A 26800-nucleotide genomic window follows, 5' to 3' on the forward strand; every position below is an offset into this window, starting at 1 on the left:
TTCCACATAATGTACATAATTAATTCTTTTTTATTCTAGACTAATTCAAAAAATTAAATCCACAAAACAAATAAACAAAGTCATAATCTGGAAGTTAGGAAAAGAGATAAGTAAACACGAACATACATTCAATCTCATTTGTAAACAAATTAAAATAACAAAATGTTGTATATATTTCATATTAATAGAAGACCAAAAAAATTTTCCCCTTACCAAATTAAAAATAGTAATATAATAGTATAATTAGCATATGAGAAAATAACCATATATACTATTGTTGGTACAACCTGATAGATGATAATATAGCAACATACACTAAACATAACATAGTACATATATATCATAATGTGCACACCCCTTAATTTCAGTAATTACAATTCTAAGAATTCATTAGCTACTATCATTAATAGAAAACAATTTTGAAGAATTAGAAAATTGTGAAAAAAATTTTTAAGTGATATATGGCAGCATGTTTATGAGACAGAAATTTGGTAAAAAATTTTGATAAGTAAATATTACATTAATTATGGTTCATTCATACAATCAAATATTATATATTTGTTTAAAATGAAATGGCAGTATAAACAAGAGAAGATAAATGCTCAAAAACCTGTAAATGACTATTCATAACAGAACTATTATAATAGGACTGCGGCTGTAGAAAAAAATGGAAACAATCTAAATGTCCATTAAATGATTAATGAATATACAAAATGTGGTGAGTCTATAGAATGGAACATTATTCAACCATTAAAAGAAATGAAGTTGTGGTACCCGTACAAGAAGGATTAGCCTTGAAAACATGCTAAATTAAAGAAGCCAAACATAAAAGCCACATATTTTACGACTTCATTTACATGAAATGTTCAGAAGTAAATCCGTAAGGACCAAAAGCATATTAGTGGTTTCAAGGAAATGGGGTGGGGATAGTGGGGAGGAGAGAAAAGGAAGTGACTGCTTAGTAGATACAAAGGTTCTTTTATAATATAATGAAAAGGTCCTAGAACTGACAGCACTGATAGTCGCACAACACTGTGCATATACTAAAATCCAGTATATTGTACACTTTCAGTTAGGTTCAGTCGCTCAGTCGTCTCCGACTCTTTTCAACACCATGAACTGCAGTATGCCAGGCCTCCCTGTCCATCACCAACTACCAGAGTTCACTCAGACTCATGACCATCAAGTTGGTGATGCCATCCAGCCATCTCCTCCTGCCCCCAATCCCTCCCAGCATCAGAGTCTTTTCCAATGAGTCAACTCTTCCCATGAGGTGGCCAAAGTACTGGAGTTTCAGTTTTAGCATCATTCCTTCCAAAGAAATCCCAGGGCTGATCTCCTTCAGAATGGATTGGTTGGATCTCCTTGCAGTCCAAGGGACTCTCAAGAGTCTTCTCCAACACCACAGTTCAAAAGCATCAATTCTTCGGCGCTCAGCTTTCTTCACAGTCCAACTGTCACAATCAAACAGAACCACTGGAAAAACCATAGCCTTGGCTAGACAGACCTTTGTTGGCAAAGTAATGTCTCTGCTTTTGAATATGCTATCTAGGGTGGTCATAACTTTCCTTCCAAGGAGTAAGCGTCTTTTAATTTCATGGCTGCAGTCACCATCTGCAGTGATTTTGGAGCCCCCCAGAATAAAGTCTGACACTGTTTCCACTGTTTCCCCATCTATTTCCCATGAAGTGGTGGAACCAGATGCCATGATCTTCATTTTCTGAATGCTGAGCTTTAAGCCAACTTTTTCACTCTCCTCTTTCACCTTCATCAAGAGGCTTTTGAGTTCCTCTTCACTTTCTGCGATAAGGGTGGTGTCATCTGCATATCTGAGCTTATTGATATTTCTCCTGGCAATCTTGATTCCAGATTGTGCTTCTTCCAGCCCAGCATTTCTCATGATGTACTCTGCATAGAAGTTAAATAAGCAGAGTGACGACAGACAGCCTTGACGTACTCCTTTTCCTATTTGGAACCAATCTGTGGTTCCATGTCCAGGTCTAACGGTTGCTTCCTGACCTGCATATAGGTTTCTAAAGAGGCAGGTCAGGTGGTCTGGTATTCCCATCTCTTTCAGAATTTTCCACAGTTTATTGTGATCCTCACAGTCAAAGGCTTTGGCATAGTCAATAAAGCAGAAATAGATGTTTTTGTGGAACTCTCTTGCTTTTTCCATGATCCAGCAGATGTTGGAAATTTGATCTCTGGTTCCTCTGCCTTTTCTAAAACCAGCTTGAACATCAGGAAGTTCATGGTTCACATACTGCTGAAGCCTGGCTTGGAGAATTTTGAGCATTACTTTACTAGCATGTGAGATGAGTGCAATTGTTCTGTAGTTTGAGCATTCTTTGGCATTGCCTTTCTTTGGGATCGGAAGGAAAACTGACCTTTTCTAGTCCTGCGGCCACTGCTGAGTTTTCCACATTTGCTGTCATATTGAGTGTAGCACTTTCACAGCATCATCTTTCAGGATTTGAAACAGCTCAACTGGAATTCCATCACCTCCACTAGCTTTGTTCATAGGGATGCTTTCTAAGGCCCACGTGACTTCACATCTAGGATGTCTGGCTCTAGGTGAGTGATCACACCATCGTGATTATCTGGGTCGTGAAGATATTTTTTGTACAGTTCTTCTGTGTATTCTTGCCACCTGTTCTGAATATATTCTGCTTCTGTTAGGTCCATAAAATTTCTGTCCTTTATCGAGCCCATCTCTGCATGAAATGTTCCCTTGGTATCTCTAATTTTCTTGAAGAGATCTCTAATCTTTCCCATTCTGTTTTCCTCTATTTCTTTGCATTGATCGCTGAGGAAGGCTTTATGTCTTCTTGCTATTCTTTGGAACTCTGCATTCAGATGCTTACATATTTTCTTTTCTCCTCTGCTTTTCACTTGTCTTCTTTTCACAGCTTTTTGTAAGCCCTCCCCAGACAGCCATTTTGCTTTTTTGCATTTCTTTTCCATGGGGATGGTCTTGATCCCTGTCTCCTGTACAATGTCACGAACTTCCATCCATAGCTCATCAGGCACTCTATCAGATCTAGTCCCTTAAATCTATTTCTCACTTCCACTGTATGGTCATAAGGGATTTGATCTAGGTCATACCTGAATGGTCTAGTGGTTTTCCCCATTTTATTCAATTTAAGTCTGAATTTGGCAATAAGGTCATGATCTGAGCCACAGTCAGCTCCTGGTCTTGTTTTTGTTGACTGTATAGAGCTTCTCCATCTTTGGCTGCAAAGAATATAATCAATCTGATTTCGGTGTTGACCATCTGGTGATGTCCATGTGTAGAGTCTTCTCTTGTGCTGTTGGAAGAGGGTGTTTGCTATGACCAGTGTGTTCTCTTGGCAAAACTCTATTAGCCTTATGCTCTGCTTCATTCCGTATTCCAAGGCCAAATCTGCCTGTTACTCCAGGTGTTTCTTGACTTCCTACTTTTGCATTCCAGTCCCCTATAAATCACCTGTGAACTTTATGTTATATGAATTTAATCTCAAGTCTTAAAATGCTAATAAAACAAAATGAAGTAGAAAAATATAGTATGACTAACAGCAAAACACAGGTCATAACAAAGAAAATACACATATTGTCTATATATATATATATTCAGATGTGACAGATATACAGAAAGTTGCTAGCTGCAATTTTATCTGGGGTTTCTGGAAGGTTTTATGAATACTTCTAAGGTTTTATATGTGAACCCCTCAACATTTTTATATGGAGTAGGAGTAAAAGGGAAGGCAGAGAACAATGATAATCCAAGAAGATGAAAGCATAGATACACAAAAAGGGGTTAAATTAAGGAATCATGCTAGAGCTTTATAATTTTCTTCCTTTCTTTCCTTTTTTTAAAAACATAGTAGAACATTAACAAGAATATAAACAAATAGTCCACATGGTCTTTATGGGATAAAATCTTAAAATGAAGAAAGAAGTTTTTCAAAAGGCATCAGGAAAACAAGAAATGATAAGGGCTATAAGCTTAGGAATACATAAAAGTATATGGATATCATTTTAATCAAAAAAGATATATGAAGAAAAGGAAACTTGAGTGATACTTCAATGTTTCCAGTTACATTTTTTTAACCATACTTGCCTTACAGACTGAAGTCCTCTGTTTTTAGACTCTACACAGCTGCTTATTTACTACTTGAAGTTTAAATTTACTATCCTACATAGTGGTTAATTTTATTTCCTATACAATTTAAGCGGCTCCTCCCATGGCTCAATGGTAAAGAATCTGCCTGTCAATGCAGGTTCAAACCCTGGGTCAAGAAGATCTCCTGGAAAAGGAAATGGCAATACACTCCAGTATTCTTGCCTGGGAAATCCCATGGACAGAGGAGCCTGGTGGGCTACAGTTCATGAAGTTGCAAGAACAGGATACGACTTAGAAACTAAAACATACAATTTAAGACACTGAACGAAAATAACCATCTACATATAACCCTGGATGTTTCAAGAATGTTTGAATATTATGATTTTCTGAGATACAAAATCTGCTGAAGGTTTCCTGCATTTCCAAGTATACCATGGAAGTACATTCCAAGAACAGAGTGGCCTTGTCCATTGTCTAAAAGCCAAACCTTGGCAACCTTCAGAGCCACTTTCTTTTCTATTGTATCATGTTTTTTTGGCCTGAGTAGGTGAGTTTTATTGGGTGAGTTGTGTTCAAATGTTACTGCAGAAACAATTCAAGTCTCATTTTATGTGGAAACTAAGACTCAAAAGTTGGAAAACATTCAAAAATGAACAAAGAAAATTCAAGAGCCAAATGGAGAGGTTTATCTTTACCATTGTTTCTAACAGTGTTTACACCACACTTCAAAAGGTGGCCTCATAGGGAGGTAACTATTTATTATTTAAGTCAGGAAGAGCTTTGAGGTTCAAGCCAGCGTTCCTGAACAATGCTTAGGTATCATTACAGTTCAACTGGATTGCAGAAATTCTAAAACGTCAAGTCACAGACATTCTATCTTATTTTAAGTGTCTGAATCCAGATACTATCAGAGAAAAAAAAACAACAACCAAACCAAAAAAAAAAAAAACCCCACAGAAAACCAGCCCATAGATTAGTCCTCAGGGGATCAAGAACTGGAAAATTTCTCAAGAGTTCTGTTTTCCAACAAATATTCACTATGTGCCTACCATATCCCAAGCACTGTTCCAGAAATCTAGGCGACATCAATGAATGAAACAAAGATCTTTAGCCTAACAAAGCTTATACTTTAGCAGAGGTAAAGGAATACAGTAAACAATAATCATAATGAGTAAATCACCTATGTCAGAAGTTAAGACTTTAAAAAATAACCAGGACAGGGAAAAAAGGTCAGGGATGCTTCAGGTGAAAGGAGGTGAGGTGAGTTCTAATTTAAAATATGCTGGAAGGATTTACACTTCAATGAACAGTTTTGAAACAGATGGGGAATTAACCATTCAGATGAAGATGTGCAATGGTGTTCTATGATAGCTGCTGCCGCCACTGCTAAGTCACTTCAGTCGTGTCCAACTCTGTGCGATCCCACAGACAGTAGCCCACCAGGCTCTCCCGTCCCTGGGATTCTCCAGGCAAGAACATAGGAGTGGGTTGCCATTTCCTTCTCCAATGCATGAAAGTGAAAAGTGAAAGTGAAGTCGCTCAGTCGTGTCTGACTCTTAGCGACCCCATGGACTGCAGCCTACCAGGCTCCTCCATCCATAGGATTTTCCAGGCAAGAGTACTGGAGTGGGGTGCCATTGCCGTCTCCCTCTATGATAGCAGTGTCTGGTTACTTAAGAAAAAGGAGAAGACCAATAAGGCTAGAGCACAGCAATTTAAAATCAGAAAGAGGATTCTCTGTGCATAGTGTAACTAGAGAACAATGTTGAGAACTGAGGAAAAATCTAAACTCAAAGTGAGTCAGCAAGCCCAAAGTTAGGAAGTTTAATTAGCAAACTAATTCATAGGAAATTTGATACATCAATAGTATCTTACTACATTTGGCCATTTGATATATCAATAGTATCTCATTATATTTGTTCCTGTTTTAGTATATTACTAATTGATAGGTTTTGTCCTCTATGATACTCACAGCTTTTTCATTTTAATCAGCTATTTTTCAAATAAACTTTACAAAATTCACCACTATATCCCACCTCCATATCACCTAGTTGAAGTGTGCAAGATGTTTTTTCAAGATTTTTTCTGACCACTTTACTGCTAAATTTCATATTTTTCTTAGACTGTCCAGTCTACAATGCACTACTACTCTCAAAGTCACAAATGACATTTTTTTAATGAAATTTAAATTTTTATTTGAGGCAGTTTTATGTTTTTCTTGTGTGGACCCCCCTCTGAAACAAGAAGGCAGAAAGAATTATTCACTCTTTTGTGCTACATCACGCTCGTTAATACTTCTACTATGACTCAACCATACTAATCTACATCACTGTTTGTTAATGTACCTTCCCTTTGCCCTCCAGAACTGATTTCATGCAAAAGCATGCCTTATTAATCTTTGTATCCCACACGATAGCAGAGGATCTAGATGGATTGTTAAATAAGAGAATGAATGGTATAAATAGGGTGTGCGTGTGTGTGTGTGTGTGAAGATTAGGGGAAAAAAGAAAAAAGAGAAGGCATATGTGCAATGTCAAGTTTAAAGCATGTGCTCCAGGAAAAGTACAGGGAACTCACACTATGACTTGTTGCCAAAGCAGAGGAAAAATGAAGAGTTATATTTAGCCACGAAAAATGTGAAGGGGTGATGGCTATCTTCCTTGGGTTTTTTTTTTTTTTTTCTACTATGTTAGGAAACTTACTCAACTTCCTAAGGTAACCAAGAATCAAGGAATGGTAATTTTAAGTATTACAATGAAAGAGTGGGATCTTTGCCATTTTAAAATGTTTTAATGGGAACTGACAGAATTAGAGGAAGTTAAAAATATATATTTTAATGTACAATAAGTTTGCTGTTGGTATTCAGAGTGCTCAGTCTCTCAGCTGTGTCCGACTGCTTGTGACCTCATGGACTGTAGCCTGCCAGGCTCTTTTGCCCATGGAATTTTCTAGGCAAGAATACTGGGTGGGGTGCCAATTCCTACTCCAGGATCGAACCTGCATCTCTTGCACCTCCTGCATTGGCAGGTGCATTCTTTACCACCAGCACCACCTGGCAAGCCGAGTTCTGTGCATTTTTTAAATGCAAGCAATCATGTAACCATGATCACAAGATACATAACAGTTCTATGACCCAAAAAAACTCCTTCATGCTGACAGTATGAACATCAACATCTCTAATCGTTAATCCCTGATAACCACTGAAACTCTTCTCTGACATGACAGTCTGGTCTTTTCTAGAATGTCATAAAAATGGAAGCATACAGTATCTGACCTTCAGAGTCTCACTTCTCTCACTTAGCATAATACATCCAACATTCATAAAGCTTGCTGTATACAGAGAAGATTTTTTTTTCCTTTTTTTTCTCAGTTTGTATGCACTGTGTTGATTTATCTAGTCATCACATGAAGGACACTGGGCTGTTTCTAGTTTTTAGTGATTATGAATATGGCTGTTATAAACAGATCTTTGTGTAAAGATAAATTTCCATTTCTCTTGAGTAAAGGAATTAGCTTCTGGGAAACCATTTTGCATTCCCACTGGCAACACATTAATATTTCAACTTCCCCACATCCCTACTAGAAATGGGTATAGAGTCCAGCAGTGCCTGTGGTTTTAATTGCACTTCCCAATTAACTAATGATACTGAACATGTTTTCATGTGTTTTACATGCCTTTTGCATATTTTCATTGATGAAGGGTCTGTTCAAATCTTTTGTCAGTTATTAAATTGGGTTAGATGTTTTCAAATTATTATAGTCTTTGATTAGCTCTAGTAATTTTCTGGTGGAGTCTTTAGGGTTTTCTATGTAGAAGATCATGTCATCTGCAAACAGTGAGAGTTTCAATTTTTCTTTTCCAATTTGGATTCCTTTTCTTTCTTTTTCTGCTCTGATTGCTGTGGCCAAAACTTCCAGAACTATGTTGAATAGTAGTGGTGAAAGTGGGCAACCTTGTCTTGCTCCTGACTTTAGGGGAAATGCTTTCAGTTTTTCACCATTGAGGATAATGTTTGCTGTGGGTTTGTCATATCTAGCTTTTATTATGCTGAGGTATGTTCCTTCTATTCCTGGTTTCTGGAGAGTTTTTATCATAAATGGATGTTGAATTTTGTCAAAGGCTTTCTCTGCGTCTATTGAGATAATCATATGGCTTTTATTTTTCAATTTGTTAATGTGGTGAATTACACTGATTTGTGGATATTGAAGAATCCTTGCATCCCTGGGATAAAGCCCACTTGGTCATGGTGTATGATCTTTTTAACGTGTTGTTGGATTCTGATTGCTAGAATTTTGTTAAGGATTTTTGCATCTATGTTCATCAGTGATATTGGCCTGCAGTTTCTTTTTTTGTGGCATCTTTGTCTGGTTTTAGTATTAGGGTGATGGTGGCCTCATAGAATGAGTAGGGAAGCTTCCCTTCCTTTGCAATTTTCTGGAAGAGTTTGAGTAGGATAGGTGTTAGCTCTTCTCTAAATTTTTGGTAGAATTCAGCTGTGAAGCTGTCTGGGCTTTTGTTTGCTGGAAGATTTCTGATTACAGTTTCAATTTCCGTGCTTGTGATGGGTCTGTTAAGATTTCTTATTTCTTCCTGGTTCAGTTTTGGAAAGTTGTACTACTCTAAGAATTTGTCCATTTCTTCCACGCTGTCCATTTTTATTGGCATATAATTGCCAATATAGTAACGTTGCAGGGTATAAAATCAACACACAGAAATCCCTTGCATTCCTATACACTAATAATGAGAATATAGAAAGAGAAATTAAGGAAAACAATTCCATTCACCATTGCAATGAAAAGAATAAAATACTTAGGAATATATCTACCTAAATAAACTAAAGACCTATATATAGAAAACTAGAAAACACTGGTGAAAGAAATCTAAGAGGACACTAATAGATGGAGAAATATACCACGTTCATGGATCAGAAGAATCAATATAGTGAAAATGAGTATACTACCCAAAGCAACCTACAGATTCAATGCCATCCCTATCAAGCTACCAGCGGTATTTTCACAGAGCTAGAACAAATAATTTCACAATTTGTATGGAAATACAAAAAACCTCGAATTGCCAAAGCAATCTTGAGAAAGAAAAAATGGAACTTGGAGGAATCAACCTGCCTGACTTCAGGCTCTACTACAAAGCCACAGTCATCAAGACAGTATGGTACTGGCACAAAGACAGAAATATAGATCAATGGAACAAAATAGAAAGCCCAGAGATAAATCCACACACCTATGGACACCTTATCTTTGACAGAGGAGACAAGAATATACAATGGATTAAAGACAATCTCTTTAACAAGTGGTGCTGGGAAAACTGGTCAACACTTGTTAAAGAATGAAACTAGAACACTTTCTAACACCATACACAAAAATAAACTCAAAATGGATTAAAGATCTAAACGTAAGACCAGAAACTATAAAACTCCTAGAGAAGAACATAGGCAAAACACTCTGACATACATCACAGCAGGATTCTCTATGACCCACCTCCCAGAATATTGGAAATAAAAGCAAAAATAAACAAATGGGACCTAAATAAACTTAAAAGCTTCTGCCCAACAAAGGAAACTATACACAAGGTGAAAAGACAGCCTTCAGAATGGGAAAAATAATAATTATTATATTCTCATAGTTCTTAGCATATTTTGGATACAAGCCCTTTGTCAAACATGTGGTTAGCAACTATTTTCTCCCAGCCTATGGCTTGTGTTATTCTCTTAACAATGTCTTTTGGAGGACAAAAGTTAGTAATTTTCCTGAAGTCTACACGTCATCATTTTTTGCTTCATGGATTACACTTCTGTTGTTTTACCTAAAATGTTTGCCTAATTAAACATAACAAAGATGTTTTATGTTTTTATCGGTTCTTATTTTTTAATATTTAGTCTAAGACCCATTTTGAATTAATTCTTGTACGTGGTGTGAGGTAAAACTCAAAGTTGATTTTTTGCAATATAGAACTATGGACCAGAGGTTTGTGACACTGTACAGGAGGCAGTGATCAAGACCACCTCCAAGAAAAAGAAATGCAAAAAGGCAAAATGATGGTATGAGGAGGCCTTACAAATAGCTGTGAAAGAAGAGAAGTGAAAGGCAAAGGAGAAAAGGAAAGATATACCCATTTGAAGGCAGAGTTCCAAAGAATAGCAAGGAAAATAAGAAAGCCTTCCTCAGTGGTCAATGCAAAGAAATAGAGGAAAACCATAGAATGGGAAAGACTAGAGGTCTCTTCAAGAAAATCAAAGATACCAAGGGAACATTTCATGCAAAGATGGGCTCAATAAAGGACAGAAATGATACGGACCTAATAGAAGCAGAAGATATTAAGAAGAGGTGGCAAGAATACACGGAAGAACAATACAAAAAAGATCTTCATGACCCAGATAACCACGATGGTGTGATCACTCAACTAGAGCCAAACATACGGGAATGTGAAGTCAAGTGGGCCTTAGGAAGTATCACTACAATCAAAACTAGTGGAGGTGATGGAATTCCAGTTGAGGTATTTCAAATCCTGAAAGATGATGCTGTGAAAGTGTGCATGCAATATGTCAGCAAATGTGGAACACTCAGCAGTGGCCACACGACTGGAAAAGGTCAGTTTTCATTCCAATCCCAAAGAAAGGCAATGCCAAAGAATGCTCAAACTACAGAACAATTGCACTCATCTCACATGCTAGTAAAATAATGCTCAAAATTTGATCTGGGAGAATGGCATTCAAACATGTATAATATCATATATGAAATGAATCACCAGTCCAGGTTCAATGCATGATACAGGATGCTTGGGGCTGGCGCACTAGGATGACCCAGAGAGATGGTACAGGGAGGGAGGAGGGAGGGGGGTTCAGGATGAGGAACACGTGTATACCCATGGCAGATTCATGTTGATGTAAGGCAAAAACAACACAATATGGTAAAGTGATTAGTCTCCAATTAAAATAAATAAAAAATTTTTAATCAACCAAATAAAATAATAAATAAAAATGCACTCAATAAAACAGCGAAAAAAAAAATTCTCCAAGCCAGGCCTTAACAGTATGTGAACCGTGAACTTCCAGATGTTCAAGCTGAATTTAGAAAAGGCAGAGGAACCATAGATCAAATTGCTAACATCCACTGGATCACATAAAAAGCAAGAGAGCTCCAGAAAAACATCTATTTCTGCTTTATTGACTATGCCAAAGCCTTTGACTGTGTGGGTCAAAAGAAACTGGAAAATTCTGAAAGAGATGGGAATACCAGACCACCTGACCTGCCTCCTGAGAAATCTGCATGCAGGTCAAGAATCAACAGTTAGAACTGGACATGGAACAACAGACTGGTTCAAAATTGGGAAAGGAGTACATCAAGGCTGTATATTGTCACCCTGCTTATTTAACTTATATGGAGAGAACATCATGCAAAATGCCAGGCTGGATGAAGCACAAGCTGGAATCAAGATTGCCGGAAGAAATATCAATAACCTCAGATATGCATATGACACCACCCTTATGGCAGAAAGCAAAGAAGAACTAAAGACCCTCTTCATGAAAGTGAAAGAGGAGAGTGAAAAATTTGGCTTAAAACTCAACATTCAAATACAAAGCTCATGGCATCCGGTCCCATCACTTCACAGCAAACAGATGGGGAAACGATGGAAACAGTGACAGACTTTATTTTCGGGGGCTCCAAAATCACTGCAGATGGTGACTGCAGCCATGAAATTAAAAGACGCTTGTTCCTTGAATGAAAAGCTATAAACAACCTAGACACCATATTAAAAAGCAGAGACATAACTTTGCCAACAAAGGTCCATCTAATCAGAGCTATGGTTTTTCCAGTAGTCGTGTATAGATGTGAGAGTTGGACCATAAAGAAAGCTGAGTGCTGAAGAATTGATGCTTTTGAACTGTGGTGTTGGAGAAGACTCTTGAGAGTCCCTTGGACAGCAAGAAGATCAAACCTGTCAATCCTAAAGGAAATCAGTCCTGAATATTCCTTGGAAGAACTGAAGCTGAAGCTGAAACTCCAATAGTTAGGCTACCTGATGCAAAGAACTGACTCATTTGACAAGACTCTGATGCTGGGAAAGATTTAAGGTGGGAGAAGAAGGGGACAACAGAGGATGAAATGGTTGGATGGCATCACCGACTCAATGGACATGAGTTTGAGTAAACTCTGGGAGTTGGTGATGGACAGGGAGGCCTGGTGTGCTGCAGTCCATGGGGTGGCAGAGTCGGACACAACTGAGTGAAGGAACTGACCTGAATCCCATTGTTCTAGCACTATTTTTTGGAAAAGATGATCAATTTACCAGTGAAATGCCTTTTCTTCTTAGTAAAAAACCAATCAAGCCTATCTGTGTGCCTCTTATTTCTGGACTCTACTCCATTCTACTTCCCAGGTGGCTCAGTGGTAAACAATCTGTCCTCCAAGCCAGAGACCCAGGTTTGATCGCTGGGTTGGGAAGATCCCCTGAGAAGGAAATAGCAATCCACTCCAGAATTCTTGCCTTGGGAAATCCGATGCACAGAAGAGCCAGTCCATGGAATCACAGAGTCAGATACGACTTAGCAACTTATATATTTATGTATATACGAAGGCTTTTACCAATACGTAAGTGTAAGTAAGTGTTAGTCACTCAGTTGTGTCCAACTCTTTGCGACCCCATGGACTGTAGCCTATTAGGCTCCTCCATCCATGGGATTTTCCAGGCAAGAGTGCTGGAGTGGATTGCCATTTCCTTCTCCAGGGGATCTTCCCGACCCAGGAATCGAACGCAGGTCTCCCACATTACAAAAAAAGCTTGCTAACATTTTGAGAGGACACTGGATCTACTGATCAATAGAGAGAAAACTGACATCTTAACAATCTTGAGTTCTAGAGGAATTATCAGGTCCAAAACGTCACTAATCCTAAAGCTAAGCAGCACTACCCTGCTGTAGACTTCTGTAGATTTCAGCTACACACTGAATGTTTGTGTCTCTCCAACACTGAAACCTAATCCCCAAGTGTGATGGTGTTTGAAAGTGGGGCTTTGGGGAGGTTATCACATCATAAGCCCTCATGAATGGGGTTAGGGCCCTTATAAAAGAGACCATTTGTTTCATTTGTTGGAAGGTTTTCAACTACTTATTCAATCTCTTTAATAGATGCAGGACTAGGCAAGTTATCTATTTCTCTGTTAAGTCTTGTTAGGATTTGTCTTTGAAGAAATTGATCCATTTCATCCATGCTGTCAAATTTATGTTAAGAGTGGTTCATAGTATTTACTTATCCTTTGAATATAGGATCTATAATGATATGCCCACTTTCACTCCTGATACTGGTAGTTGGTCTTTTCTTTCTTGCTCACTCTAGACCAAGAGTTAATAAAATTAAAATGTATTAATGTTTTAAGACAACTAGCCTTTCATGTGATTGGTTTTATTTATTGTTTTTAGGTTTTTAATTTCATCAATTTCTGCCTTTATCTTTATTATTCTGAACTTTCCACTTGCTTTGGGTTTAATTTTCTCTTGTTTTTTTAGTTTCTTCAGGTGGAATCTTGAATTATTGGCTTTAAACCTTTCTTCTTTTCTAATACAAGCTTCCTTATTTAATGCCTAACACTGCTTTAACTTCATTCCATAAATGGTATGATGCATTTAACTTTTCATTCAGTTCAAAATACTTTCTAATTTTCCTTAAGACTTCCTCTTTGAAATATGAATTACTTATGATTTTTTTTAAAATTCTAAAATAGTTGGTGATTTTTCAGATGCTTCTGTTCTTAATTTCTAGTATAATTTTGTTAGAGTCAGAGAACATACTTTGTATGATTTTAATTCTTTTAAATTTGTTAAGGTTTGTGTTATGGCTCAGAGTAAGATCTTTTTGAATGTTCCATTTGCCCTTGAAAAGAACATACAACCTACTGCTGTTGGGATTTAGTCAGTTGGTTCTGATCTTCTATATTATTGCTGTTATAATATTTTTACATGCTGTTTTATTTTTTATTCTTTATTGCTGCAATATTTTTATGCTGTTTTACATTATTGCTGTTATGTTATGCTGTTCAGATCTTCTATATGACTGATATTCTGTCTATCTGACCTACTGGTTATTACAGAGTGCTGTAGTTGATGGGGCTTCCCAGATGGTACAGTTGGTAAAGAATCCACCTGCCAAAGCAGGAGACTCAAGAGATGAAGTTTCAGTCCCTGGGTTGGGAAGATTCCCTGGAGTAGGAAATGCAACCCAACCCAGTATTCTTGCCTGTAGAATTCCACAGACAGAGGAGCCTGGCGGGCTATAGTCCATGGGGTCATATAGAGTCAAACACAAATGAACAACTGAGCATCCACATAGGGACACTGTAGTTGATAAGTACAACTGTAGATTTCTCTCTCTCTCTCTCTTTTTTTGCCACATTGTGAGGCATGTGAGACCTTACTTTCCTGACCAGATGTCAAATCCATGCCCTGCAATGGGAGTATGGAGTCTTAACCACTGCACCAGCAGGGAAGTCCCTACTGTAGATTTTTCTATCTTTAATTCTCAGGTCAGTTCCATCAGTTTTTGCTTTTTGAAGCTATGTTAAATGTATGTCTCAGGATTTTTTATGTCTTCTGGACAAACAGACTCTCTCTTTATTATGTTAATGCCCACATTCAATCACATCAATTTTCATTGTTCTGGAATTCACATTATCTGATATTAATACAGTCACTCCAACTTTCCTTCAATTAGTTTCTGCATGGAATATCTTTTTATATCTCTTACTTTTAAACTATCTGTATTACTATAGTAAAGTTTTTTTAAATTTTATATGTTGAGTTTTTTCCCCCAAATGATCTCTTTTAATTGGTGTGTCTAGGTCATTTATATTTAATGCAATTAATAATACAACTGGAGTTAGTTCTACCAGTTGACTGTTTTCTCTTAGCCTTTGTCCCCTCTACCTTCTTTTGGGTAATTTGAATATCTTCAGCATTCCATTTTAATTTAGCTGTTAGATTTTTTTCTACATCTCTTACTATTTTTATAGTCACTGATTAAGGATTACAATGTAAAACCTAACCTTTGAGATATCTGGGACATTAAACACACCAACACTTACATTATAGGGGTCCCTGAAAGAGAAGAGAGAGAAAGGGTCTGAGAAAAAATATTTTAGAGATTATAGCTGAAAAATTCCCTAACATGAGAAAGGAAACACTGACTCAAGTTCGGGAAAGTACAGAGAGTCCCATACAGGATAAAGGCAAGGAGGAACATGCCAAGACACATATTAATCAAACTGAAAAAATTAAGCACAAAGAAAAACAATAAAGGTAACAAAGGAAAAGCAATACATAATTTACAAGTGGTGGTGGTTTAGATGCTAAGTCATGTTCAACTCTTGTGACGCTGAGGACTGTAGCCCACCATGATCCTCTGTCCATGGGATTTAATCAGAAGAGAAGCCAAGAAAAAGAGGAAGAGAAAAAAGATCTGCAAAAACAAATCCAAAATAATTAAGAAAATGGCAATAGGAACATTACTTTAAATGTAAATGGATTAAATGCTCCAACCAAAAGACAGACTGCCTGAATGGATACAAAAACAGACCCATATATATGCTATCTACAAGAGACTCACTTCAGATCTAAGAACACATCCAGACTGAAAGTGACGGGACAGAAAAAGGTAGTCCATACAAATGGAAATCAAAAAAGCAACAATAGCAATATCCTTCTGAAACTCCTCCCAAAAACTGCTGAGAAAAGAACACTCCTAAGCTCATTGTAAGAGGTCATCATCACCCTGATACCAAAACCCCGACAAAGATACCACAAAAAAGAAAATTACAGGCCAATTATCATTAATGACCATAGATGCAAAAATCCTCAACAAAGTACTAGCAAACCAAATCCAACATTACATTAAAAGGATCATACACTGTGATCAAGTGGGGTTTCTCCTAGGGAAATAAGGATTCTTCAATATATGCAAATCACTCGATGTGATACACCCCATTAGCAAAAAAAACTCTCTAGAGAGTGACTACAGAGGGAATCTATCTCAACAAACAAAGGTCATATACAACAAACACACAGGTAACATCATTCTCAATGGTGAAAAAATAAAAGCATTTCCTCAAAGATCAGGAACAAGACAAAGGATGTTTACTCTCACCACATTTATTCAACATCATTTTGGATATCCTAGCCATGGCAATCAAGGAAGAAAATGAAATAAAAGGAATCCAAATTGGGAAAGAAGAAGTAAAACTGTCACTGTCTATAGATGATGTGATAGTACACACAGAAAACCCTAAAGACACCACCAAACTACTAGAGCTCATCAGTGAATTTGGTAAAGTTGCAGGGCACAAAATTAGTAAGCAAAATCTCTTACATTCCTATATACTTACAATGAAAGAGCAGAAAGAAAAACAATCCCATTTACTGTCACATCTGAAAGAATAAAATACCTAGGAATAAACCTACGTAAGGAGGCAAAAGACCTGTAGTCATAAAACTATGAAACACTAATGAAAGAAATCAAAGATGACAAGCAGACAGAAGATATACCATGTCCTTGCATTGGAAGAATGAAAATATTGTCAAAATAATTATACTACCCGAAGCTATCTAGAGATTCAATGCAATTCATATCAAATTACCAGCAGTATTTTTTCACAGAACTAGAACAAAAAATGTTTTCAGTTTATGGAAATACAAAAAACCCTCAAAAGCCAAAACAATCTTGAGAAAGAAAAATAGAGCTGGAGGAATCAGGCTCCCTGACTTCAAACTATACTACAAAGTATACTACAAAATATTTGGTCATGGCACATGAGACTGGCACAAAAACAGATTAATGGAACACAACAGAAAGTGCAGAGATATATCTATGCATTATGGTCAACTAATAAGGCAAACGAGTCAAGAATAAAATAATGGAGGAAAGACAGTCTCTAATAAGTGGTGCTGGGAAAACTAGACAGTATGTAAAAGAATAAAACTAGAACATTCTTCAACATCATACACAAAAATAGACTCAAAATGGATCAAATACCTAAATATAAGATCCAGACTCTATAAAACTCTTAGAGGAAAACAGGCAGAACACTATAACATAAACTGCAACAATATCTTTTTGGATCCACCTCCTAGAGTAACAAAAACAAAAATTAACAAATGGGACCCATTTAAACTTAAAAGTTTTTGCACAACAAAAGAAAGCATAAACAAAATGAAAACCATTTTCACAAAATGGGAGAAAACATTTGCAAACAAAGAGACCAACAAGGGATTAATCTCCAAAATACACAAACAGCTCATGCAACTCAATATAGAAAAATACACAACTCAACCGAAAAATAGGAGGAAGATCTAGAGACATTTCTCCAAAGAGGACATACAGATGGCCAAAAGCACAGGAAAAGATCCTCAACATCACTAATTATTAGAGAAATGCAAATCAAAACTACAATGATAACCTCATACCAGTCAGAATGGCCAACAACAAAAAGTATACAAATAATAATGCTGGAGAGGGTGTGGAGGAAAAGGAACCCTCCTGCGCTGTTGGCAGGAACATAAACTGGTACAACTATTATGGAGAACACTATGGAGGTTCCTTAAAAGAATTAAATATAGAACTACCATATGATCCAGCAATTCCACTTCTTCCCACAAATCTGGAGAAAACCATACTCCCAGAAGATATATGCAGCCCAGTGTTCACTGCAGCACTGTTTACAATGGCCAAGACATGGAAGCAGCCTAATATCCACTGACAGAGGAATGGATAAAGACGGCGTGGTACATTTACAATGAAATATTGCTCAGTCATAAAAAAGAATGAAATAATGCCCTTAATCGTTTCAATGAGTAATACCCAGGAACAGACTTCACTGTCAAATACAAAATAAAACTTTGAATCTACAGGAACAAAAAAGTATTTAAAAGCCAGGGCTACAGGATGCAAATAGGTGAATTTATGTGTAAATAAAGGGGAAACTCAGAAAAAGGGGGATCAAACTACCACACAATTGCACTCATTTCACAAGCTAGTAAAGTAATGCTCAAAATTCTCCAAGCCAGGCTTCAGCAATACGTGAACTGTGAACTTCCAGATGTTCAAGCTGGTTTTAGAAAAGGCTGGGGAACCAGAGATCAAATTGCCAACATCTGCTGGATCATGGAAAAAGCAAGAGAGTTCCAGAAAAACATCTATTTCTGGTTTATTGACTATACCAAAGCCTTTGACTGTGAGGATCACAATAAACTGTGGAAAATTCTAAAACAGATGGGAATACCAGACCACCTGACCTGCTGCCTCTTGAGAAATCTGTATGCAGGTTAGGAAGCAACCGTTAGAACTGGCCATGGAACAACAGACTGGTTCCAAATAGGAAAAGGAGTAGGTCAAGGCTGTATATTGTCACTCTGCTTATTTAACTTATATGCAGAGTACATCATGAGAAATGCTGGACCTGAAGAAACACAAGCTGGAATCAAGATTCCCAGGAGAAATATCAATAACCTCAAATATGTGGATGACACCACCCTTATGGCAGAAAGTGAAGAGGAACTCAAAAGCCTCTTGATGAAAGTGAAAGAGGAGAGTGAAAAAGTTGGCTTAAAGCTCAACATTCATAAAATGAAGATCATGGCATCTGGTCCCATCACTTCATGGGAAATAGATGGGGAAACAGTAGAAACAGACTTTATTTTTTGGGGCTCCAAAATCACTGCAGATGGGGACTGCAGCCATGAAATTAAAAGACGCTTACTCCTTGGAGGAAAAGTTATGACCAACCTAGATAGCATATTCAAGAGCAGAGACGCTACTTTGCCGACTAAGGTCCACTAGTCAAGGCTATGGTTTTTCCAGTAGTCATGTATGGACAGTGAAGAAGGCTGAGCGCCGAAGAATTGATGCTTTTGAACTGTGGTGTTGGAGAAGACTCTTGAGAATCCCTTGGACTACAAGGGGATCCAACCAGTCCATTCTGAAGGAGATCAGCCCTGGGTGTTCTTTGGAAGGAATGATGCTAAAGCTGAAACTCCAGTACTTTGGCCACCTCATGCGAAGAGTTGACTCACTGGAAAAGACTCTGATGCTGGAAGGGATTGGGGGCAGGAGGAGAAGGGGACGACAGAGGATGAGATGGTTGGATGGCATCACTGACTCGATGGACTTGAGTCTGAGTGAACTCTGGGAGTTGGTGATGGACAGGGAGGCCTGGTATGCTGCAATTCATTGGGCTGCAAAGAGTCGGACATGACTGAGTGACTGAACTGAAACTTTAAAATATATATATAATATATGGTATACTGTATTACCTAGATATGAATTTATTAAATAACAGTGATTATATATTATTATATGTGATATAATATCCATATATATATATACACACACATCTGAGTATTTTTCATTTTTAATAAGTTTTATTGGCATATAGTTGATTGACAATGTTGTGTTAGTTTCTGTTTGTACAGCAAAGTTAATCAGTTATACACATGGCCACACTCTTTTAGATTCTTTTCCCGTATAGGTCATTACAGAGTACTGAGCTGAGTTCTCTGGCACCACTGATTCTTATTCATCTTTCATTCAAAACCATCTTTCCAATTCTCCAATCTCTTTACTACACATAAGCAACGCTCCAGTTCTATAGATATGTATACCTTTTTTCTCCTACCATGACACATGGCTTGTGTGATCTTAGTTCCCCAACCAGGGATTAAACCCAGGATGGTGGCAATTAAAGCACGATGTCCTGACCACTGGACCACCAGTGAATTCTCCAGTCCCATAGATTCTGCTTGCACAGTACCTCTGTGTTTTCATTTCAGTTCTCTCTGCCATCCAGTTCACACTCTCATTACCTTTCAATCAGACTTAACAAACAATTCTGACTCCCTACCGCTAAGCTCTCCTAACTCCCAAAGTGTCTAGATATTGTTTCCAGATTAATGTTTTGATTCTGATATATTCTTCTGAAACACTTTGAATAACTTCTTACAATATCTTTCCCAACTTTAATCTTCATGTAATTCAAAGTGGTTCAAAAAGCAATCCCAACTTACCTTTCTACCCTTATTTTGCCCTTCTACACACAGAATTTATCTGGGTAAAGCAAAAGGAACTCCTCAGTATTTCCTGGACATAACTCATTTCCTCTCTCCATGCTACCTATGATTTATTCCTGATATTCAAATGCCTGCATCTTGACCTAGACATCTCAAATGAAATCTCTTTCAGAAGTTTTTTCTTGATCCCTGCCAACAGAGGAAGTGTTGCCATTTTTGACTCTCCTAGAGATCTGGGTATTTTTTAATTACATGACAATAGAAACTATCTAAAAGGAACTAGTGAATACTTACTATCAGTGCCAGACTTGTTTACATCACAACATCACACGCTTTGACCATTAAGTTTAACTGCTCACTCAAATCAACAACAAAGGGTAAGGATAACTTTCAAAGAAGAAAAGAAGACAAAAGTTTGGAACTCTCTCTAGAGACAGCAAAAATTTGTCCTTGGAATGGAAAGCAGGAATTTAAGGAAAATCTCTCTTCCCAACACAAAAGTAGAAATACTAGATAAAATATAATAAATACACTTTTAAACATGGCAAACACATGGGGAAAAAACTCACAGAAATCCTTAAGAGGCCAAAAGTGAAAGTGAAAGTGAAGTCGCTCAGTTGTGTCCGATTCTTTGGGGCCCCGTGGACTGTAGCCTACCAGGCTCCTCCGTCCATGGGATTTTCCAGGCAAGAATACTGGAGTGGGTTGCCATTTCCTTCTCCAGGGGATCTTCCCAATTCAGGGATTGAACCCGGGTCTCCCGCATTGTAGGCAGACGCTTTACCCTCTGAGCCACCAGGGAAGTCTAAGAGACTCTATAAAAATTCTAAAACTTAATGCATCAAAATAGACTCAAAATACAGAAAGCAAAAATAGACATATCTTAAGAATAACTTAAGAAATTCATCAGAATGACACTTTAAAGCTTCTGTTATTAATAGATCAAACTGACAAAAATGTGACTAGTATTTGAAAAAAATAATCAAGAATTGGAGAATACAAATTCTTCTCAATATAGAACATTTATTGAAACTAATCATACACTAAGCCATTAAGCAAACCTTATGTTTCAAAAATATCTGCCATACAGACCAAATTCTCTGATCATAAGTCAATTAACATAGAAATAAAAGTGAAAATGTAAAAGCTATTTTCAGAAACATTAAAAAAAACTTCTAAATATGGCAGCTAAGACCTGGTACAGACAGACAAATATTTTTTTTTAAATAAATAAAGAGAGGGATGGTACGGGGAGGGAGGAGGGAGGGGGGTTCAGGATGGGGAACACGTGTACACCCATGGCAGATTCATGTTGATGTATGCAAAACCAATACCATATTGTAAGGTAATTAGCCTCCAGTTGAAATAAATAAATTTATATTAAAAAGAATAAATGAAGAGAATGATTAGGAAAATAATACTTCATTTGTCCCTATCAAACTTGATCTCTGGCAACTGATTTAGAGAATCTAAAACATAAGACAAGCAACAGTTAAGCTTTTAGAAGCTTTGGGATTTTACTTGGCCTTTACTTAAACATAAACAAAAGTGTGATGTGGGAATCAGAAAGTCACTGTAATCTCAAACCCCAACCAACACAGACGTTACCTATTTGAAGCACTTTACTCAGCTCTGAGTACCAGATTTTAAGATCCAGTAAACCACTGATAAACCCGAAGAATGAGACTACAGTGGTTCCAGAAGACTGAAAGAACTAGAGATACTTCACCTGAAGAAAGAAAAGGGGAACTAAGGAAAAAGGATTATGTAGTAGCGACTTTTAATATGTATTAGGCTCACAATTTTAAAAAGAGGCAGAAAAGCACAGTCACCTAAGTTGATTTCTTATATTATACATCAGAATTTTCTAACAATCTGAACTGCCCCCAAAATAATGGCCTGCTGTACTGTTCCTTGTTCCCTGATATCAGCAGTATTCAAATGAAGACTGTATGTCCACCAGCTGGAAATATCGGTTGGTGGATTGCTTCAGTAGGAGACAGACTAGTGATTTTTAAGCTATGATTAATGGTGCTGCCCGAAGTGGTACTGTGGAGGTGGGGTGTGATTGCTGCTGAGCTGGAAAAATGCCTGATATTCCCACCCAGCTTCAACAAGACCTTCCACTTACATATCCAGCATCTGCAGTGGCTTTTATTGGGGGAGATGGAAGTTAACTGGAGAAGAGGATTATGCTTCAGAGCAAAAGTTAAAAAATGACTGAAGTGAAGACATGAACTAAGGCCTCTTTGAACTTTCCATTCTGTAATCAATTCTTGGTTCTCAGCTATATTCCAGAAAAGTAAGATCATCAACTTATTATAGCATTACTGCAGACAACATTAATATAGTGATTTTAAAAGTCTTGTATTTTTTTTTTAATAATGAGTCTGTTAGAATGAATGAAGCTCTCTTTGCTGCCTGTGTCAGTACAGCCTATAGTGGGCCTGGGGTGAATTTTTGTTTTTCCTCTGAAAAAAACTGATTAACTAAATGCCTTTTTATTAAAAAAATAAAAATAGCTACAGAAAATAAGCCTTGTAAACCCAGGAAATCATACATTTTAAACTTGTACTTCTATCAAGGAAAGAATAGAAAAAATTAGTTGTTACATTAACTAAATTCTATGTGAACACACTATATTATCAAAATAATTATATAACTTTTGCAAAATTAAAGGCAATTTGTTAATTATTAGAATAGCAAAAAATGGGGCAATACTATATGAAACTTTCTAGACACCTGAATCTTTAATAAACTACCTCATCATGAAAGTTACAGATCATTTCATGATTCATAACCATACTAACAACAGTGACCACCATAGTTGATCTACAGGAACATTTTTAAAAGCATGTTTTGAATTATTAATCTTACCAAGCTTAAAACATTCACAGATTTCAGAATCATCTTTCTTACTGTCATTCTAGTGGAAGTCTTATCCATAAAATAACTAGAGATTGTATTCTCAACACAGCAGTCCACTGGCTTCTACAGAAATAACATTTATGGTGAAGAAGTCAGTCTAAGGTCTACGATGTATATTTTGCTGAGGCATGTTTCAGAAGATGGCAGAGAGATGTGCCACTTATATGGTAGTGAGTCTACCCCATCACTCAGCATGGCGAGATCAACGTGGTTTGTTTTCTTTGTAGTTTATGTATTTTGTGAACAAATTACATGCTAAATGGTATACCAAATCAAGGGAATTGAGGTCTTATGATAAAACCTTTGTGGAACATTAAGATACCTCAAACACCACTGTATTTCATATGGTTTAAAATATTATTTGTAAATTGACATATAAAATTAAAAAATGATAACACAATATAGTAACTATGAAAATATTTCAAAATGTTTTCAGACACTTTGTTTTCATAAAAACTTATTTTCTCATAAAGGGTAACATGGAAATTTAGAAAATATTGAATATCAAAACTAAGAAAAATAAATAACCCTTTAAAAATACATAACAATGAACTTTAACAGAAAAGCACCAGGGATTTTTATGGATCCCATTTTAAGATGCAAAAGGCTGAATGAATTCAGATTTTGTTACCCTCATTTAACATTTAATTAAATTCAACCATTTATTATAAGCCTACAGGACTGCTCAACTGATTTAAACAATTATAGTAAAACTTGATGCTTTTAGCATTAAAAAGCAAACAACAGAACTTTCAGATTAAATTTGAGATGCTCATAAATTGTATCACCAAAATGTTACTTATTTGAAATTACTATACCATTAAGATCATAAAGATAATAAAAACTTAAGTGAAAACATCTAATGATCAAATTTCCTTTAGGGAAACTAGGCAACTGAATTAATGTGGTAAAATTATCAATTATTACTACTAAAATTTATATACTACATACTATTTCTTGATACTATCAGCTATATTTTACAGATGTACATTTTTAAAAGTATAATATTTCTGAAGGAACACAGTTTTCATTTTTTCTTTTGAATTTTAAGAGATTTATGATTCTGACAAATATATTTACTGATTTTTTTAAGTCCAGCATCTCTTTTATATAGCTCTTTTTTAATCTACCTACTGCTAAAAATTTTTCAAAGATTTTGAATTTATTGAAGAAAAGATTAAGCAAACAATGCCTGGTATCCTCTGTAAACTGATTAAAATACCAACTAGTAATCTTTGAGGAAGAGTTACCTTTTAATTTAAGCTTTTATTTCCATTACATATAGAAAGTGAGTCTGCTTCTTGTATGCGGCAATTAATATTCAACATTTCTTATGCATCCTGGATGGGTATAAATTCAAGATTAGATTCTTTACCAGGGACATAGCCAAAAGATTCAGCTCACTTTAGTCGCTCAGTCGTATCCGACTGTTTGCGACCCCATGAATAGCAGCACGCCAGGCCTCCCTGTCCCTCACCAACTCCCAGAGTTCACTCAGACTCACGTCCATCGAGTCACTGATGCCATCCAGCCATCTCATCCTCTGTCGTCCCCTTCTCCTCCTGCCCCCAATCCCTCCCAGCATCAGAGTCTTTTCCAATGAGTCAACTCTTCGCATGAGGTGGCCAAAGTGCTGGAGTTTCAGCTTTAGCATCATTCCTTCCAAAGAAATCCCAGGGCGGATCTCCTTCAAAATGGACTGGTTGGATCTCCTTGCAGTCCAAGGGACTCTCAAGAGTCTTCTCCAACACCACAGTTCGAAAGCATCAATTCTTCGGTGCTCAGCTTTCTCCACAGTCCAACTCTCACATCCATACATGACTACTGGAAAAACCATAGCCTTGACTAGACGGACCTTACCAAAGCAATGTCTCTGCTTTTGAATATACTATCTAGGGTGGTCATAACTTTTCTTCTAAGGAGTAAGCGTCTTTTAATTTCATGGCTGCAGTTATCATCTGCAGTGATTTTGGAGCCCCCCAAAATAAAGTCTGACACTGTTTCCACTGTTTCTCCATCTATTTCCCATGGAGTGATGGGACCAGATGCTATGATCTTCGTTTTCTGAATGTTGAGCTTTAAGCCAACTTTTTCACTCTCCTCTCTTACTTTCATCAAGAGGCTTTTGAGTTCCTCTTCACTTTCTGCCATAAGACTGGTGTCATCTGCATATCTGAGGTTATTGATATTTCTCCCGGCAATCTTGATTCCAGCATGTGCTTCCTCCAGCTCAGCGTTTCTCATGATGTACTCTGCATATAAGTTAAATAAGCAGGGTGACAATATACAGCCTTGACATAAGCGTTTTTTAATTTTATGGCTGCAGTCACATCCGCAGTGATTTGGAGCCCAAAAAACTAAAGTCTGACACTGTTTCCCCATCTATTTCCCATGAAGTGATTGGACAATAGGCCATGATCTTCATTTTCTGAATGTTGAGCTTTAAGCCAACTTTTTCACTCTCCACTTTCACTTTCATCAAGAGGCTTTTGAGTTCCTCTTCACTTTCTGCCATAAGGCTGATGTCATCTGCATATCGGAGATTATTGATATTTCTTCCGGCAATCTTGATTCCAGCTTGTGCTTCTTCCAGCCTAGCGTTTCTCATGATGTACTCTGCATAGAAGTTAAATAAGCAGGGTGACAATATACAGCCTTGATGTACTCCTTTTCCTATTTGGAACCAGTCTGTTGTTCCATGTCCAGTTCTAACTGTTGCTTCCTGACCTGCATACAGGTTTCTCAAGAGGCAGGTCAGGTGGTCTGGTAATCCCATCTCTTGAAGAATTTTCCACAGTTTATTGTGATCCACATGGTCAAAGGCTTTGGCATAGTCAATAAAGCAGAAATAGATGTTTTTTCTGGAGCTCTCTTGCTTTTTCCTTGATCCAGCAGATGTTGGCAATTTGATCTCTGGTTCCTCTGCCTTTTCTGAAACCAGCTTGAACATCTGGTTCTAAAATCAGTTTTTTATTTCTCAAGATGGTGCAGTCTAAATCACACTAAACTGTATAATTTCTAAAATCTCAAGCTTGTTAATAACAGAACTGTTGGAAGGATAAATAATACATTAGCGCTATTACCTTTCAGTCAGTGACTCAGAATCTGTTCCAAACTGGCTGCAAAGTTGGTGAATTCAGAAGAATCATCAATTGTCTCAAAGCAGGACAGATCAATCAGGGTCTTCACAGGAAACCCTGAGGAGACTCAAAAAGTTGGTTTAAACCTCAACATTCAGAAAACTAAGATATTGTCACCCTGCTTATTTAACTTATATGCAGAGTACATCATGAGAAACACTGTGCTGGATGAAGCACAAGCTGGAATCAAGATTGCCGGGAGAAATATCAGTAACCTCAGATATGCAGATGACACCACCCTTATGGCAGAAAGTGAAGAGGAACTCAAAAGCCTCCTGATGAAAGTGAAAGAGGAGCGTGAAAAAGTTGGCTTAAAGCTCAACATTCAGAAAATGAAGATCATGGCATCCGGTCCCATCACTTCATGGGAAATAGATGGGGAAACAGTGGAAACAATGTCAGACTTATTTTTTTGGGCTCCAAAATCACTGCAGATGGTGACTGCAGCCATAAAATTAAAAGACGCTTACTCCTTGGAAGGAAAGTTATGACCACCCTAGATAGCATATTCAAAAGCAGAGACATTACTTTGCCAATAAAGGTCCATCTAGTCAAGGCTATGGTTT

General features: G+C 37.1%; 1 protein-coding gene across 2 annotated transcripts in view; it reads right to left on the minus strand.

The window, feature by feature from the left end:
- Positions 1–1041: 1041 nt before the first annotated feature.
- The window catches only part of LOC132659671 (uncharacterized), a 43657-nt gene continuing 17898 nt past the window's right edge, over positions 1042–26800 (minus strand). For both annotated transcript variants that reach the window (XM_060414584.1, XM_060414585.1), the window contains exon 2: positions 1042–26291. In XM_060414584.1, coding sequence (XP_060270567.1) covers positions 1154–2296 — 1143 coding nt within the window. In that variant the 5' untranslated portion in view covers positions 2297–26291 and the 3' untranslated portion in view covers positions 1042–1153. The remainder of the gene's footprint in view (positions 26292–26800) is intronic.

This window comes from Ovis aries, chromosome 4 (genome assembly GCF_016772045.2).
Source record: "Ovis aries strain OAR_USU_Benz2616 breed Rambouillet chromosome 4, ARS-UI_Ramb_v3.0, whole genome shotgun sequence".
NCBI classification, from domain to species: domain Eukaryota; kingdom Metazoa; phylum Chordata; class Mammalia; order Artiodactyla; family Bovidae; genus Ovis; species Ovis aries.